This window comes from Embiotoca jacksoni, unplaced genomic scaffold (genome assembly GCF_022577435.1).
Source record: "Embiotoca jacksoni isolate LCO1_2020_lvr unplaced genomic scaffold, fEmbJac1.0.p SCAF_8, whole genome shotgun sequence".
Lineage (NCBI taxonomy): Eukaryota > Metazoa > Chordata > Actinopteri > Embiotocidae > Embiotoca > Embiotoca jacksoni.
In genome coordinates, this window is record NW_027185436.1 from 6,698,171 (window position 1) to 6,714,145 (window position 15,975).

The 15,975-nt window shown below is 40.7% G+C and overlaps 1 protein-coding gene across 1 annotated transcript in view; it reads right to left on the reverse strand.

Annotated features, from left to right (window-relative positions):
* Positions 1-15,975, reverse strand: part of gpat2 (glycerol-3-phosphate acyltransferase 2, mitochondrial) — a 34,784-nt gene that overhangs the window by 6,296 nt on the left and 12,513 nt on the right. The window contains exons 10-18 of the mRNA XM_069178459.1: positions 15,147-15,245; positions 14,209-14,291; positions 12,272-12,402; positions 12,081-12,151; positions 11,674-11,834; positions 11,446-11,549; positions 9,079-9,263; positions 8,423-8,500; positions 7,270-7,392 (exon numbers count right to left, since the gene is read on the reverse strand). Coding sequence (XP_069034560.1) covers positions 7,270-7,392; positions 8,423-8,500; positions 9,079-9,263; positions 11,446-11,549; positions 11,674-11,834; positions 12,081-12,151; positions 12,272-12,402; positions 14,209-14,291; positions 15,147-15,245 — 1,035 coding nt within the window. The remainder of the gene's footprint in view (positions 1-7,269; positions 7,393-8,422; positions 8,501-9,078; positions 9,264-11,445; positions 11,550-11,673; positions 11,835-12,080; positions 12,152-12,271; positions 12,403-14,208; positions 14,292-15,146; positions 15,246-15,975) is intronic.

Here is a 15,975-nt window from a genome sequence, read left to right on the forward strand (position 1 = left end):
CAACACTGGAAGTCAGGAGCAACAGAGTCCGTAATTAAAACAACCAATCTCTCTCCTACCCCAGTGGTAATGCTGTCAAAGAGAAGTACACTGTTCCCCTTCTAGTTAAAGATGAAGTCCTGGGAGGATTCAAACATTAACATTTTAACATCCTATTTTCATCCTGTTGGCCGATGAATTCACTGGGAAGAGATTTGATTTGTATTCATGACTTTGTCTTCGTTTGCACAGAACAGGGAATCCAGATTAAAAGAAAACACGCGTTACACTCTGGACACACAACATGCAAAACAAATGGGGAAACAACACAGCACCTGTGTTTGCAGGGAGAGAGTCACTTAGACAAACTGCACAGGCACAGGAGATTCAACCCAGGCCAGAAAATGATCTGCACGGCACTACACACAGCTCCTGAAATGATGCATACAATGAGAACAATTGGTTCAGAGAAGGTTTATGTAACGGATAAACTGACTGTAAGATGGCTCCGTTCGAAGGTCCCAGTTTAACCGACAGAGCATCTCTAAATGTCTAGCTCATATCCTCACATTTCTTTAGCTAGGGGCGGAAGGATTTGGGACTATGGATGAGAAGCTGCAGTGACTCACAGTAGTGGTAGGAGATAGAAACTCCGCAGGTATTTTACAACCAGCGCTTGAACATGTCTAGAACAGCGTGTTCAAATGATTGTGAAGGACAAAAGAGTCGTACACCTACAACCAGCCCACACTTTGGGCGCTGAGTAAGTATGACGTAGGCCTCATAAAAAAATGCAGAACCTGTATTACAGGCCATGTAGAGAACAATGTCCATTGAAGCCTGAAGCAGTTGAAGGTGTTATATGGGTCTTAAACTTTCTGCTCATAGAAAACTCCTATTTTTCCTGCTACTGGTCAGCCATGGGAGTGATTTGTTCAGGACCTGCCAGCAATAAACCCTGCGGTTCATGCTCGAGCACCAAATGCACCAAATGTACATCAAACTTTGTCACAGGTACCTCCAAATAATAAATGGTTCACAGCAGTTGATTTGACTAATGTTTTTTTTCAGTGTTTCTCTGCACAGAGACTCCCAGTACTGGTTTGGTTTTTCCTTTGAAAGAAAGAATTACACAGTCAGTCAAGATTACTGTGAGAGCCTAGCAGTTTACAATGCAGCTATAAAGGAAAACTTGGAGGACTTCACCCTGCCAGGGGGAAGTGCACTCCTGCAATATGTTGATGACCTGATGATCTGCTTTCCCACAGAAGAAACATGCAAAGTAGACACAGTGGTGGTGTTGCTGAAAATGGTCAGAAAGAAAAGTCTTAATTATAATGACATCAAAAGCAAGTGACCTTTTAGGGCATGTGATCACAGCTGAAGGTAAAGCCTGATCCCGAAAGGTGTAGAAACCATCCAAAACCAAAAACAACCCAAAACAGGTCATGTTTTGTTTGGGAATGACATCTTACTGCAGACAGTGGACTCCCAACAATGCAGAAAAAGAGGCACCGTTCGGCAACATGACTCGTGGTAGAGGGAGGTAAGCTAAGAGAGATACTATAGCTGCAGGTCTACCCAGGTTTGACAGAGCTTTAGCAGCTGCTGAGAAATCACATTTCACGTGACCCTGTTGGTACCACATTCTGTCTCTGTAATCTCATTTGAACTAAAGACTGCACATCTTTCAGCTGCAAGTTGGTTGAGATACAACACAGTTTTTCCAGAAATACCAAACTATTAAACTTTGTACTGTTCTTCATCCAGCTACTCTTCCTCCAACACCAGAGGATGGGGAACCTCATGGCAGCGTGGTAGCTATTAACATTGTTTGCAGAGCCAGTCTGGAGGCAGTGCTGCTTCCTAAACAACTTGCTGTCTGCAAATGTGATGCTTACACTAATAAAAATGATCCTACATTCCCAGTATATGCAGTTGCTGCAACGAAGCATGCAGAAAAAGCAACAACTCCGTCTTTCGCCACGAGGCAGTTAAAAAGTCATGCAACTCCTACAGAGAAGTGAATTTGTCATATTGCAGGTGCTTCATTAACTAATGGTATCTGCTATGGGCCCAATGATGTCCCTTTTATGCCAAGTTGTGACGTGGTGTTGACCATGTTTCCAAAGGAGGAAAGATAACAGAGGTCAATAGGTGTTGGTTTATGAAAGATTTCTCAAGCTTTCCCAAAATTGTCAGTGAAAAATGTTTGAGATGTGCTAAACACAATCCAAGGAAAGAGCACCAAACCCAACAGGAAGCTCATTTTCCGCCTGCTGAGCTGTTTGATCACTTACAAATGGATTGAACGCCAGTTGAGAGAATTACATTGTTGATGTATTTTCCGAATGATTTGAAGCCTATGCTACATCAACAGTGGACCCCTGCGTTGTGGTAAAAACATTGGAAAATAAATAATTCACAGATGAGAAATTCCCAGGAAAATAAGCAGTGACATCGGCACTCGTGTTATCACTAATGTAGTAAGAGTTTTCTCAGATTGAACTTGAAACGACGTTGTGCATATCACCGCGCTAGTGAAGAAGTTAAGAGAGAAAACGGTACATTAGAGAAGACACCGGTTAAATGTTGTGAAGAAATTGGACTATTTTGGACACAAGCATTACAAATGGTCTTAACTCAAATAAGAGCTCAGCTCAGACCTATGAATGGTCTCAGCCTATTTAAAGTGCTGTTTGGGCTGCCAGTGATCACAGGGCACTCCCCCAGTCTCCTAGTACAGAACAATATAATGATGACCTGTTGAGATACTACACAACCATTAATCTGAAATAACTTCACACGCAGGGGAGAGCAGCGTAGCTCCAAGGACTGAAGAGCCAGCTCCACAATCTGAAACCTGCAGAGTTGATTCTGGTCAAAGATTTCTGCAGAAAACACTGGAAGAATCAAAGGTGTCAGGGCCTTTCCAAATCCTCCTGTCCACACCGTCAGCGGTAAAGGTAACAGAGGAAGTCTACTTGGATTCACCCCAGTCACTGCAAGAGAGTGCCAAACCCGTTCAACGTATACTTGCCATCGGTGCATTAGCAACAACCTCCATAATCTGTCTGACAGCCAGCAGGATGAGCCAGAGAGAGACAGACGAGGAAGAGAAGAGGCTGACAAATGCTCCCCTGAGTGGGTCAAAAGCTCACTGGGAGCCGGCCTTCCACAGTAGATAAACATGCTACTGCAACACATGAGTTCAGGGTGACAGAAACTACAAGTAGCACACACAAAGAAAAAGGTCATCCTGTTGCATATTCATTCCAGCAAATGAGGAGAATAGACAAGCAATTAAATTAGGTATTCGCAGCATGACAGAGATGCTGAAGGAAATGGAATCTGAGGACCTTGTAGCATCAGACTGGTTCAACTCTTTGAGACTGGAACACTCCTGAAACTCATAATCCCTGTACAGGTCTTGTCTTTGTACTATTTTTCAGTGTGTGCCACCATTCACGGCCTTTTGTATTATTATTTTGAAAATATACAATATAAAATAAAGGTTGAAATGTTTTGATTGAGACCTCATCTTTAAGATGGTTATAAATTTTGATTTCCGAGTATGTTTTTAAACCTGGTGCTGGTAATGACTTGGTGTAAGTAACATTTATGAAGATGTTAGAGTTACTACAAATTGAGACCAGTCATGTTTTTCCACACTGGACTGGGAAAACCATTTGTTTGTGGACTTGACTGTGAGCACTGCTCTGTTGAAACAGGAATGGGTCGACAAAACTGGAAACACACTGTTGTCAAAAACGGCATTATGTGCTTAAAAATGTAAACTTCCTTTAACTGAGCTTTAGGCAGACCATGAGTACAGAAAGGTACATGGACATAAGGTGTAAACTGGATACCTGCACAAGGCCCTTCATCTGTTTTTAGAAGCTGAAAATCAACTTTGCTATAAAATCTGTGTTAACGATTACATCTGGAAAGGATCATGAAAGCACTCGAAGAGTTTAACAGCATGTTTGGGGCCATTATAATTATGTATTATAGAAACATAGGAGAGCAGAGTGTATATTGTAGACTGCAGCTGGTCCTGTAATATTGTGTTGTGTTCCTCAGTCATTACACGGCATTTCAAAGCCATTATGAAGTGTACGTTCTCTCAAGAGATGGATGTTTACACTGGAACAGCATGCTGAACAGTTTGCCTCAGTTATCTGCACATATGAACTCATCCTTGTGCAGAAAGCTCATCAGACTATGTTGAATTTTTACTCCTGACAACTTTTTTTTGTCTAAAATGTGTTTAAAAATATATAAATCAAGATTTAATTATAAAGTGGTCTTTTGCTCAGCGACATTTAAAATTAGTCGATTAGGCTAATTTGTGTTTAAAACCATCATTATGTGAAGGTGCACCACTTAAAAGCATCAGTAGACAGAACTTTAAAATCAAAACGGCAGCAAAAAACTAGAGAGCAGCCAGAGTAACAACTGAGGTGTATGAGCAGCAAAAACACATTATAACAAAAAGGGTTCTGCAGCAGCTTTGTATAAACAAGGCTCTGTAAAGGAGCGAAACATAAATTGAATGTTCACGTGGATGAAATGTACTCGCAGCGTAATATTTAGGCAATAAATAAAATAAGTAAATTGCATCGTGCCAACAAAAGAACACGGAAAGAAAGTAAAGATATAAATACTGAGACATCGGCCAATATAAGCTTGGATTTGTATACATCGACTGATAAATAAAATGATACAGCACTATTTTTCATCCGGTAATTGTCCTGCTTAGTACAGATCAAGTTTTAAATTGATCTTTTTTTAAATTTCAGGGATTATTCACGTTTTTATATTGCTCCCGAGCTTGCATAACTGAGATGCAACATGAATAAATAACTCAATATTCAAAAATAAAAAATGCAGGTGCGTTAGGAAAATTTTAATTCTTCTTGTTTGTGAATAAAAAAGTTCAGGTGTTTGGGAGTAAATCTCTAAACTTTGAGCCGGGTTTTTCTTAAAAATGAGCTATTATGGGGATTTAATTTGGACTACTGCTTTGTAAGATCAGCCTGGAAACAGGCAGCAGGGGAGGAGATGAGGGAATATATTCCATTGTATGGTACGGGGGTGTTTGATGTCCTCGTTCAGCACCTTCGCTGAGGGCAGCGGATCAGGGGCATCAGGAGAGACACACTCCTGACGGATGGAGAAAGCTAAAAGACAGACCTTGAAAGAGTAACTCTGCTTAAAGATTTTCGAGGCTCTTGCTCAGCAGACAAAGCTGAAGTCAGAGAAAGGATTCAATACCAGTGTGGGTGGCAATGGTTTTACTGGACTACTGTGGTCTACCGTCATTTTGCTTGTGGCAAAAGTGGTCGTAACAACTTATCTGGGTGTATTTCCTATAGTTTACTGAAGCCACTTACAATGTTCCTTCAGTTCTGTAATAATAACAGGGTCTTAAATAATGGTTGTATCTCAAGAAACTCGCAATATGGATAGTCTGTGAAGTACAAAAGATGCATGCTGAACAAAAAGAGAGGTAGTCTGCACACTCAACAAATAACAAAAAGAAACACAAAACAGACAAAAAAGAAACCATTTAACATTGTTTACCCTCAAGAAGTATAAAAATCAAGAAAAAAAAAGACCAAATCAGGAGGAAAAACAAAGGACAAAACATTTCCCGGTGGGAAATAAAGCCGCACAGAGGACCGAAAAAAACCCCAGCATCTCACATGCGACGTGACGGACCAATGCCCTGCGGAAGCCTCTTCTGCCCACATGTCGAAGTCTCCTTGAACAAAACCTCTATTACCGCCAAGGTTGAGTCCGTGCCTTTCACGACAGCTCGCATCGGGATACGTGTGAGTACTTGTATTACTACGGTTGGGGGGTGTACATGTGTTTACACGGTCGCATTGTGAGGACCTGCCTGCCTTTTGGGAACCAAATAGTTAAGAGTTACGCCAAGTCTCTATGAAATGAATGTAAGTCAGTGTAACGTCCTCTGAGATGAAGAAAACACAACTATGTGTGTGTGTGTGTGTGTGTGTGTGTGTGTGAATGGGTAGGTCGGAGGGAAATTGTAAAGTGTTTGAGATAAAGGCCTGATGTCCATTTACAACCCCATATCTAAAAATGGTCTGATATGAACAAAATAAATCTGAACATAAAATGTTCCATTATTAGTCATTTTTGGAGAGCTTACAATATGCTACATGTGGATGACCTATCTCTTTCATTTGTATGTCAAGTTGCATCAGGACATTCAGCTCACAGTTTTCACCATTTACTCCAGCATTCAACATATTTGTTTGGCCATGAGGCTCTGTTCACGTGATATTTGAAACTAATCCAAACAGGCTTGACACTGACCGTCCACTGAGCCTGGGATTCACAACATTTAATGAACACATTATAAAAACATTGTTCCACACTGGCAGTGTAAAATGAAAACTCCTCTGTGTACCTTTAACCCCTTCATACTCACCGGTGCAATTTCGTGACGAGTGAAATTTCTCCTGCTTTGTTTCGTATGACATCAGTCCATTCAGAATATTCAGACAACCAGAGTTTGTTTGGAAGCACAAAGCCTCACGATTCAAACGGTTCAAGCAATTTTAGGATACTAATACCGACTGCAACAATAGATCCTTCTCTGACATTCAACGAACAAACTGCACCGAAGCTTTCAGTCTGTTTTTAGTCAAATAATAAGGTGACTGTTTGGTGGTTAAATAAAAATGTGTATAAATGGTTTTATTGTGTTTTGAGGTGCTGAAAATGAGAAAATAGTTCTGAATTGATTGATGATGGTGTTCTACCATCAGCTGTCAGCCGCTATGTTTCAGTGTTTATCTATCCACATCAGCGCTGTGATTGTTGCTCTTTCTCAGTGCAGTTGCGTGTTATCACTCTTGAGACTGTCACCTCAAAGTCACTTTGCAGCACTTCTGACTGATGCACCTGCACCTCTGAGCGCTGGTTGTTTGGTCCTTTTGGAAGATGGTTAGCTGCCTCGCGTTGCTTTGAAAAATCTCATGTAACGGTCACGACGGTTGGACTTCTTTTAAAGCCGACATACACTGTTAATTAGCATGCAGGATACGTGACTCATCTGTGTAGGTGCTTTTGTAATGGAGATTTAGTTGCTTCAAAGTTCTTTTCATGTGGTTTTCCTGTGTTTTGGTACGTGCCCTGTAGGCAGTCACATGGAGTGCGATCTTCTGATGGCTGGACTGGCATTGACTATTTGTCCTGTCATATAATCTCATGGCTCTCCTTGTGAAGGAGCCATAGGTGCTGTATCTGCTGTACCTTGTAAGAGCGCAGGTCCTGCTCTTCGCAGTCAGAGTCGCTGTGATAAGGGTCGTCACTGGTGGTCCAGGTCAGAGCACCGTCCTTCTTCCAGAAATCACACACGGGAATGTCCCTGGGAATCTGCACAGGTTGGAGGGTAAAAAATACAGCAGGATGTCACAATGCCAATACAATGCTAAATAAATAACTCATATTATGGGAAACTGTATGAGGTTTTAAAAAAACAACAACGATTTCATTACATTTTCTAACTAAATAATTCATATACACCCACTTTATTAGTGACAATCTAGTTACATTACATTACATTTCATTTAGCTGACGCTTTTATCCAAAGCGATTTACAATAAGTGCATTTCAACCATGAGGGTACAAACCCAGAACCACAAGAAACAAGAAAATACAATTTTCTTCAAGAAAGCCAAACTACAAAGTGCTATCAGTAAGTGCCATTTTAAGCACTACTAAAGTTCTACTGTTCAAGGTCAAGTCGGAAGAGGAGTGTTTTTAGTTTGCGGCGGAAGATGTACAGAGTTTCTGCTGTCCTGATGTCGTTGGGGAGCTCAATCCACCATTTAGGAGCCAGGACAGCAAACAGTCGTGATTTTGTAGAGTGTTCGCAGCACGGTACGCAAGTACCAATGTTTTGAAACGGATGCGGGTAGTTCAGCCCATAACACAGATTTTATAATGTTCACCTTGAATGACATTGTTGCAGGTGTTAAAATTCAATGACATAATTATTTATGAAAAAGTGGTGTTGTGCTGGATTGTAGTATATTGAGAGGTGTTTCATATTTGTTGTCCTTCCAATTTACTTACATGAAGGTGGTCGAATATTACGCTGTAATTATAATGCAGTCCAGTACAACACCATCGCTGACTGTGACCCCAACTTACAATTTAATGAACGGTCTTTAACAGTCTCAAAAAACTGTGGACACAAGCAAAATACTTAAATTCAAACAAATAACAGGTTGTACAAAGAGTTGAAGCATCAAAAATGTTTTTGCAGATAAAAGGCAGAACAGATCAACTCCAATGTTGAATAATGAAATGAACTTTAAGCTAAAATATTTTTCAAAAACAATGTTTTAAATAATGTAGTGTTTGTGAGCTCAACTTTTAGAAGTGTCTAGGTGTTTCTTACTTCTTCCATGATCAGGATGCCACAGCGTACCAGACTGTCAACAGCATCCAAGGCGAAGCTCTGGGACGACTGACAGGGCTGCAGGGAGAGAGCGAGGGGGAATGGGTGGAGCGAGGTTAAAGACGCAAACAGATTCAGCCCATCACAATCCAAGGAGTGCAGATGGAAACAGCTGACAGAGAGCATGAGGTGTGCAGTGGAGATATAGAAGAGATCATAGGAGAATGAGAGGCGGCCAGCGGGGGAGATATTTTTTGGTGTGGAGGGGGGTGAGGAACATAGCTGCAAGTAGCGGAGACAAGAAAGAGCAGCTGCTGCTGTGAAAGGTGGACAAACAGAAAAGAACAGCATTTCTGGCTCAGATACGAAACCCTTGAAGTCGGTCTGATGATGCACTATATGCACAACTACACACACGCGCGCGCACACACACACACACACACACACACACACACACACACACACACACACACACACAATCCTCTATCTCTGCCCGAGATAATAGAGGCAGGCAGCAGAGCAGGATGAATGGCTGTTCAGCTCCATTAAACATCCATTGAATGAGACACTCTGGTGCGTGTGTGCGTGTGTGTGTGTGTGTGTGTGTGTGTGTGTGTGTGTGTGTGTGTGTGTGTGTGATATGAATTCAAACTCACTGGCATGAAGCCTGGCGGCAGGAGATGGCAGAGCTGCAGGGCTCTCTCAGTCAGCTCGGACTGGCAGAGCACTACATCAAACTCCATGTCACCTTTGACCTCCTCTCCCTCCACGCCGTCACTCCTCACCCGGCTGCTGACGCCACTGAAAGCCACCTCGCACAGCATGGCTGACACCGAGCACGCTATAGGAACAAAAGCACTCACACATTTCATTGTTTGCTCTGGTTCTTCAAACACACGCTGTACATACAAACAGGTGTTTGATGTTATCACAGGTGAAGCAGATTTGGGTCTGTATCACAGCAAAAACACGTCTGTGGTGGCTGAAATGTGTTGGAGACTGGACACAGTCTTCAGATAAAGGATCAGCAGATGAGATTTTGTTGAGAAGTCTTTATTTATACTTTTAATCCCTGCTTTTATCCTGCTTTTTCACATGCTGGTGGGAAAAGTTTCACAATGCAGCATTCAGATTTCACAAAAAAGTCAGCAGGAGGACAAACACAAACCTCAACATACAATAGCTGATGAAATCTATTTTTACCATTTGAGGTCAGCGCCCATGTCTGAATATATTCCAAAAGAGGCTTTTAGCAGTACAAAGCCGACTGCCCACCAGCTTCACTTCCTCTACAACCAAAATAAGTCATGCAGGAATAATTAATCATACAGGACAAGTAGCTTCCTGCACTTCAACACACATTATTTTTACCTCCACCAACAATACTAAAACGGGGCTACAGTAAATCTGCGGTTTCATCCCAGTCTGCCTGTCAGCATAACAATCAAAGTCAGTCAACAGATAGCTCTGGGCTTGAGGATAGGTTGATAGAAGATGCTGGGAAGGATTTGGGATCTAGGCTTTGTGCCATCAGATGATTACCATACAATAAATCATTCACATCTATAATGCCGTGTTCCCAATCCTATTGCCAGAGAAGAACATTAACATTGAACGACTCTGCAAACTGAAAACACTAAATGATGTTTGATGCAAGTGTTTTTTTAAATTTGATATTTCTGTAAAAGCTGCGGTGATCGTTACGTTTGAACAACACAAACAACTTTGGTTAAGATTGGGGAAAAATCACAAGCTAGAGCGAGCTTCTACCTGGTTACATTAAGAGTGCCTCTTGAATGGCAATGAATGGTGGTTCTGGAAATAAATTGGGAGGAGCACAATCAAATCAATCACCAGCAAAGATCTGTATTTGAAAGTAAAAGTGTTCATACTACCATGTGCCTTACAGCTACATTAAATTATCCACGTCCACATAAATCTGGCACTTCTGCACATCTTCCTATCAAGACGCTACACATTAGAGTTTCTTAATTTTATTGCGTATGAAGTGATGCCAATATAATGTTTGCAAATGCTTGAAATGGAGCTCTTGACCAAAGAAGCTGTCACAGATGTTGGGGTGACCTCAGTGTTTTCTTTCAATGATTTAATAAGTGAGGCATCATTTAACTGTCCACAAGAACCAATGACTTTAGCAAATATTTATAATGTGTGTTCAGGAGATGAAATCAATTCACATCTTTGCACATGAACAGAATTTTCAGAATGTCTGAAATCATAAATAAACTAATAAAAAGATTTTCTGAAAAACAGCAGAATTGGGTGGATCATTATTAATGAAATATTTAGGGTATTACTTTGATGTGAGACCGCCGGCTTCACAGAAATGAACTTTTTCCCCCTCAAATTCACCGTGGCCCTTCTCCTTCTGGGCAAAGGCCATTTTACCCCAAAATGTGGTCGGACTATCTATCCCTCCAGCTGCTCTTGTTTTCCATTTGAACAATTATCAAGAATGCTTCTTGTTCAGCACTGACACCCAATTACTGCTTCCTGATTAGCTGTTTTGGGATTAATAGACTCCTAAATATAATTTCTATTTCCATGGTGTATTTACTCCCTGGGACACTAATGATAATGATATCCCAACTGTCCAGTTGAATTCAATATGTTATTAGATACATAGATATCACACAGAATAATAATCAACATTCATGTTCTGCGAAGGTTGAGAACCTCTTTTTATTAGTAATATTGATAATATCATATCATATATTGATCATATCACTTGCATAGTTTTAAAAGTGGAAAATACATCTGCTGTGTGCTTTACCCTGACACTTCTCAAATCGTGGTATTCCCTAAACACCGCAAACATTCATTTATCATGATTTAAAATGTCATATCTCAAACCGATTCTCCATCCTGACATGCCAACAGTCAGAGCAACTGCCAAAGCCTCCCACAAAAAATAAGGTGCTTGAGAACACAGGCTCTCTAGATCAAGATGATATTTAAGCTTAAGTGTTAAGAAAGTTCTGCACACATTTATATATACTCACCCCCAACAGCTTCCAATATGAAGGTGTGTGTGACGATCTGGGCCTGAAGGGAGAGGTGAAGTATGGCAGCAAGACAAGGCCGGGGAAAAATGAGCGGGTCTTTCCTAAAAAAAAAACACAGACATGGACCAAATGGAAGAATAAGACTGAGGTTTCACTGAGAGAAAATATACTTTTGACAAGCAATAGATCTTATCAGTGTTTTTCTTTTTTTGACAGAAAACCAACCTGGACGGTGTTGCTGCCATGACGAGGTGAGGGGCGAGCACAGAGAGGGAATAATGGACAACCTCCACTAAACTTCCCCCGAAGCCGACGTCTTTGTTCCGGAACAAGAGCTCCTCCGTCAGCCAACCCACATCACGACACAGGACAGATGTACGCACACCCTGTGGAGGAGAGGAAGAAGGAGAAGTTTAATTCCTAACTCATACGAGAGCATTAACCATCTGCTGACATTAGTTAGAGACTTGATGGGTATGACTCAGAGAATCACTGTCACACTCTACTAGACGAACACAAAAAACTTTATTGTTTACGAGCCTCTTGGAGTACTGATGGATCCTTACAGGGGCAGATTTTAACAACTGACAGCACCGAGGGGAAATTTGCTCTACAAACCCGCCTGCATGTACCATGTAGTGTCTGTACAGCAACAGACTGGACATGAGAGCGGTGGACATCACAGCCGTGCAGGAAGTTGCAGCTACAAAGACACACAAACACACACATACTGAGATAATGTGGCACAATTTGCATAGCATTAAAACAACAGTTCATAAAGATTCATTTATGATTCAGCCGGGGTACATAATCCAGGACTTACAAAAGATGAGGTGGAGGATGATGGCAGTGCTGAGGTTTCTGTCTGGGTGACTTGGCTGCTCAGGTTCACGTGCATAATGAGACGAGGGCAGAAGCCATGACATCCTCCTCTGGCCAAACACACTGCTGGTTCTTCAAAGAAAAAGTGAGATGAAGGTACCAGGGGGAATTTACAATGCTTTTAATTTCTGCTGTCTCAACTAATTTATACTCCTTTAAATAAAATAAATAAATAATCAAAAACAATTGTTCTAACTAATCAGGGTCCATGTTTTTCCTCAATGGCCATTTAACATATTTAGATGCCTCTTTATATATTGTCGTTGTTTTCAGTATAAGTGGTGGAATCCACCAATCCAAGGCCTAATTCAAATTGCCTTCACTCGAATGAGGGATTATAGGAAACAAGGCAAGCATGTAATCCAGTGCAGGCTCACTGTTTACTGTCTTTACTGCGTCAGAGCTGCGTCACATTTAAAGTGTTCAACTAGTAAAGCATGGGGCAGGTTTTATTGTGAGGCACCTACAGAAAATGCAAAGTATCTGTCACTGCAGTGAATGGTATGTTTGTTTATAAACAATGTGTTAACAAAATAAGATAATGGTTATACCAGTTGGTCTTTTGTTGTATTTTTGACAAAGCAGCTGTTTGGTTGAGCATAAAACCACACTTCCCGTTACAACGGTAACCCCAGCTGTCATCAACCAGGACTGAAATTTGAAGGATTATAAGTGTAAAGAAGAACAACACAGTCAGTGAACTTTTGGAAAAAAAAAAAAAAAAAAAAAAAAAAATCCCCTGTTGGCCTTTTGCCATTAAATTGTGCTGCAGTAAATTGCATTCATTGTTGAGGGAGTTGCATAACGAATAATTTGAATGAGTTTAAGAAAGTATGATTTGTTCAAGTCAGTAAAAATGAAATGTTTTTTATCTAATTATATTACTTGGAATTTTTCAGTAACAGTCCGTTTGCTGAAAAAAACAACAACTGAATTTACAGTAAACTCTTGAGTGTTCATCAAAACTTCAGAGGTGAATTAAAACTGTATTTGTGAGTATCAGAGGAATATACACCTAAACTGCATAAAATAGCAGGTATAATACTCAAAAAAGTAAGGTGTGTGTGACACATTTTATTTGCTTTTCTGAGGCCATGCTCGTGTGATGAGCACTATTTATACTTCTTGGTTCTACATTTTATGTAAAAGATATGCAAAAAAGTGGAGAGGTTTGTCGAAACTGCCAATGTCAACACATAAAAATTCAAGACAGTGACACTGTTCATCTCAGCTCACAATAAATAAACTGCACTTAGTGTCAACACCTTCATAAGTACAGGGTTCTTACTACAACCCACACATCTCCGGTATTGTTTATACTTGGGAACAATGAAAACAAGCTTCAAAAGCTGAAGCAGCCAGCTACAAACAGAATGAGAGAGCATGGCAGAGACACAGTGTAAATACCACAGCATGATAAAGATGTAGACACGCCCAGAGAACGACAACTGCTCACATACTGATGACAATCCAATCTAACGACCCCACCTCACCTCTTTTTATCTATCCCTTGCCATCTCTTGCATTCAGCCTCTTGTTTTCTGCATCCCTCTCTTGGAAGAATTAAATGTACGGAGGGGAGAAGCCACTTTGCTTGTCAGGAGCCAAGCAGAGACTGAGTGAGGATGTTATTTTCTTTCTGTTATCTTTTTCGCTGGCAGACTGTGTAATGCTGATGGTAATTGGACTGAGTCTAAGAGGATGAAAACTCTCATCAGAGCTTGCGTCATATCTGTGCCAGATTTAAGCAAAGTTAAAGAGAAAGTAACTTTTCAATTTCACAGATGTTAGATAAAACACAATCCAAATCTGAATCCCATCGTGATCTGTTCACATACAGTAATAACACTCACTGATGCATGCAGGTGGTTTGATTACCTGTTGTGGAGGATAACAGGCAGCAACAGGTCCTGTAGAGGGAGCCATTCATCTATTCTGCACCTCCCTGACTCGCACATCTCCTACACACACACACACACACACACACACACACACACACACACACACACACACACACACACAAAGAGGATAACGTATGTATTCATACAGATTCACAAAGCTCAAAGAGCTGGAAAATCCTTTAACTCTGACGGTCTAGTTAACTGAGTTCAGAAAATTTGACAAAGTTTGTATTATTAATTTTGCTGCAGCTCACTCCTCTATAATTGACGCCATATTATAAGTTTCCAGTTTATTAGGTACAGCAAGCTAAAACTAATGAAGTGTGTTATAACTACCCCGCTATTAACCCCACTTTCAGGAAGGTGATGAGGTCCAAGCTGCTCGAGAGGAATTGATGTAACATTTAATCGTAATGGGGCCTGTAGTTAGTGGTGTGCTGATTTATATTTTATATACTGACATATTTATAATATACTTGATTTAATATTCCTCCATTCAAGGTAAAGACAGGACAAGGTTCTTTCTCAGCTCAAAATTGCGAATTTTGAGTGAGGATAAATTTAAAACAAAATAACCATTTCAACACTTGTTTGTAAAAGAAAAGTTTGTGAGTCTACCTCGAAAAGGTCAGTGTGATTTATAGTGAGACTTACTGTTTGCCCGTTCAACAACATGTAAATCAATCGCTCCCAATTTGGAGGTCAAGCACCCCAGAACGGGTGAAAAGATGATGAAGAAATCAGAAGTATGATATATTTTTCCAGAGTTTTCTCTTTGTTTCTAAAAAAAAAAAAACCTCAGCAATCATTCAAATTGCTGATCAAATTCTCATAACTTTGAAGCAAAGAAATGTGACAACCCTCCCTGTAAATGACAAGCAAGTGTTCAATGATAATGGTCTTTCTGCTGAGCACCTTGAGAGAAAAGGGCTGTGCGAAGTGGATCCTCACACTTCCTCCTGGTCTCCTCCAGAGAAGAGACCTCAGCCACTGCAACGCAGATCCTAAGCCAACCTGTGAGGAGAGAGAGAGAGAAAGACACACACACACACACACACACACACACACACACACACACACACACACACACACACAGCCATTATATCATAATGAGGTCTTCGCCTTTAGGAGGGACATTCCAACAGCAGTAGCACTAATGAGCAGGATCTGTGACAAGCACTAAGATAAACAGCCGGTCTCAGAGAGTGTATGACTACCAAGAGTACTGTGGGTACAGTACTCTATGTGCGCTGTGTCTGAATGACAGAACAAAATGATGAGGCGAGGACCTTATTATCGCAATTAACTGAACGCAACACCCACTCCAATATTGTTTCAAAGTGCAAAAAACAGAGGACAAGATTAATGGAGACTAATTGCCATCACTGTTGCCTTGAAAAGAATTAAATGCAGACCTCAACTAAACAACCAATGGTGGCCAGTGAGAAATTCCTGAGCAAAGCTGGAAAAGGCTCTCAAAGCTTGATCATCACTGGCAATTTAGTTTTTTCTGTAGACCCTAAGTTTGACACTATGAGCCCCACTCAGATAAATCTGAGATAACGGTGCCACCACCACTTATATTCAAAACCTTAGCTATGTCAAAAATATTAACAGTGCAGTGTGAAATAAGTTAAAATGATTGGACTCAATGATCTCTGTCTTACTTTTGTTTGGGGGACAACCATTCACTTAGTTTTGAAGCTACAGATCCATTTATTGGACGTAATAATAATTCATTGAG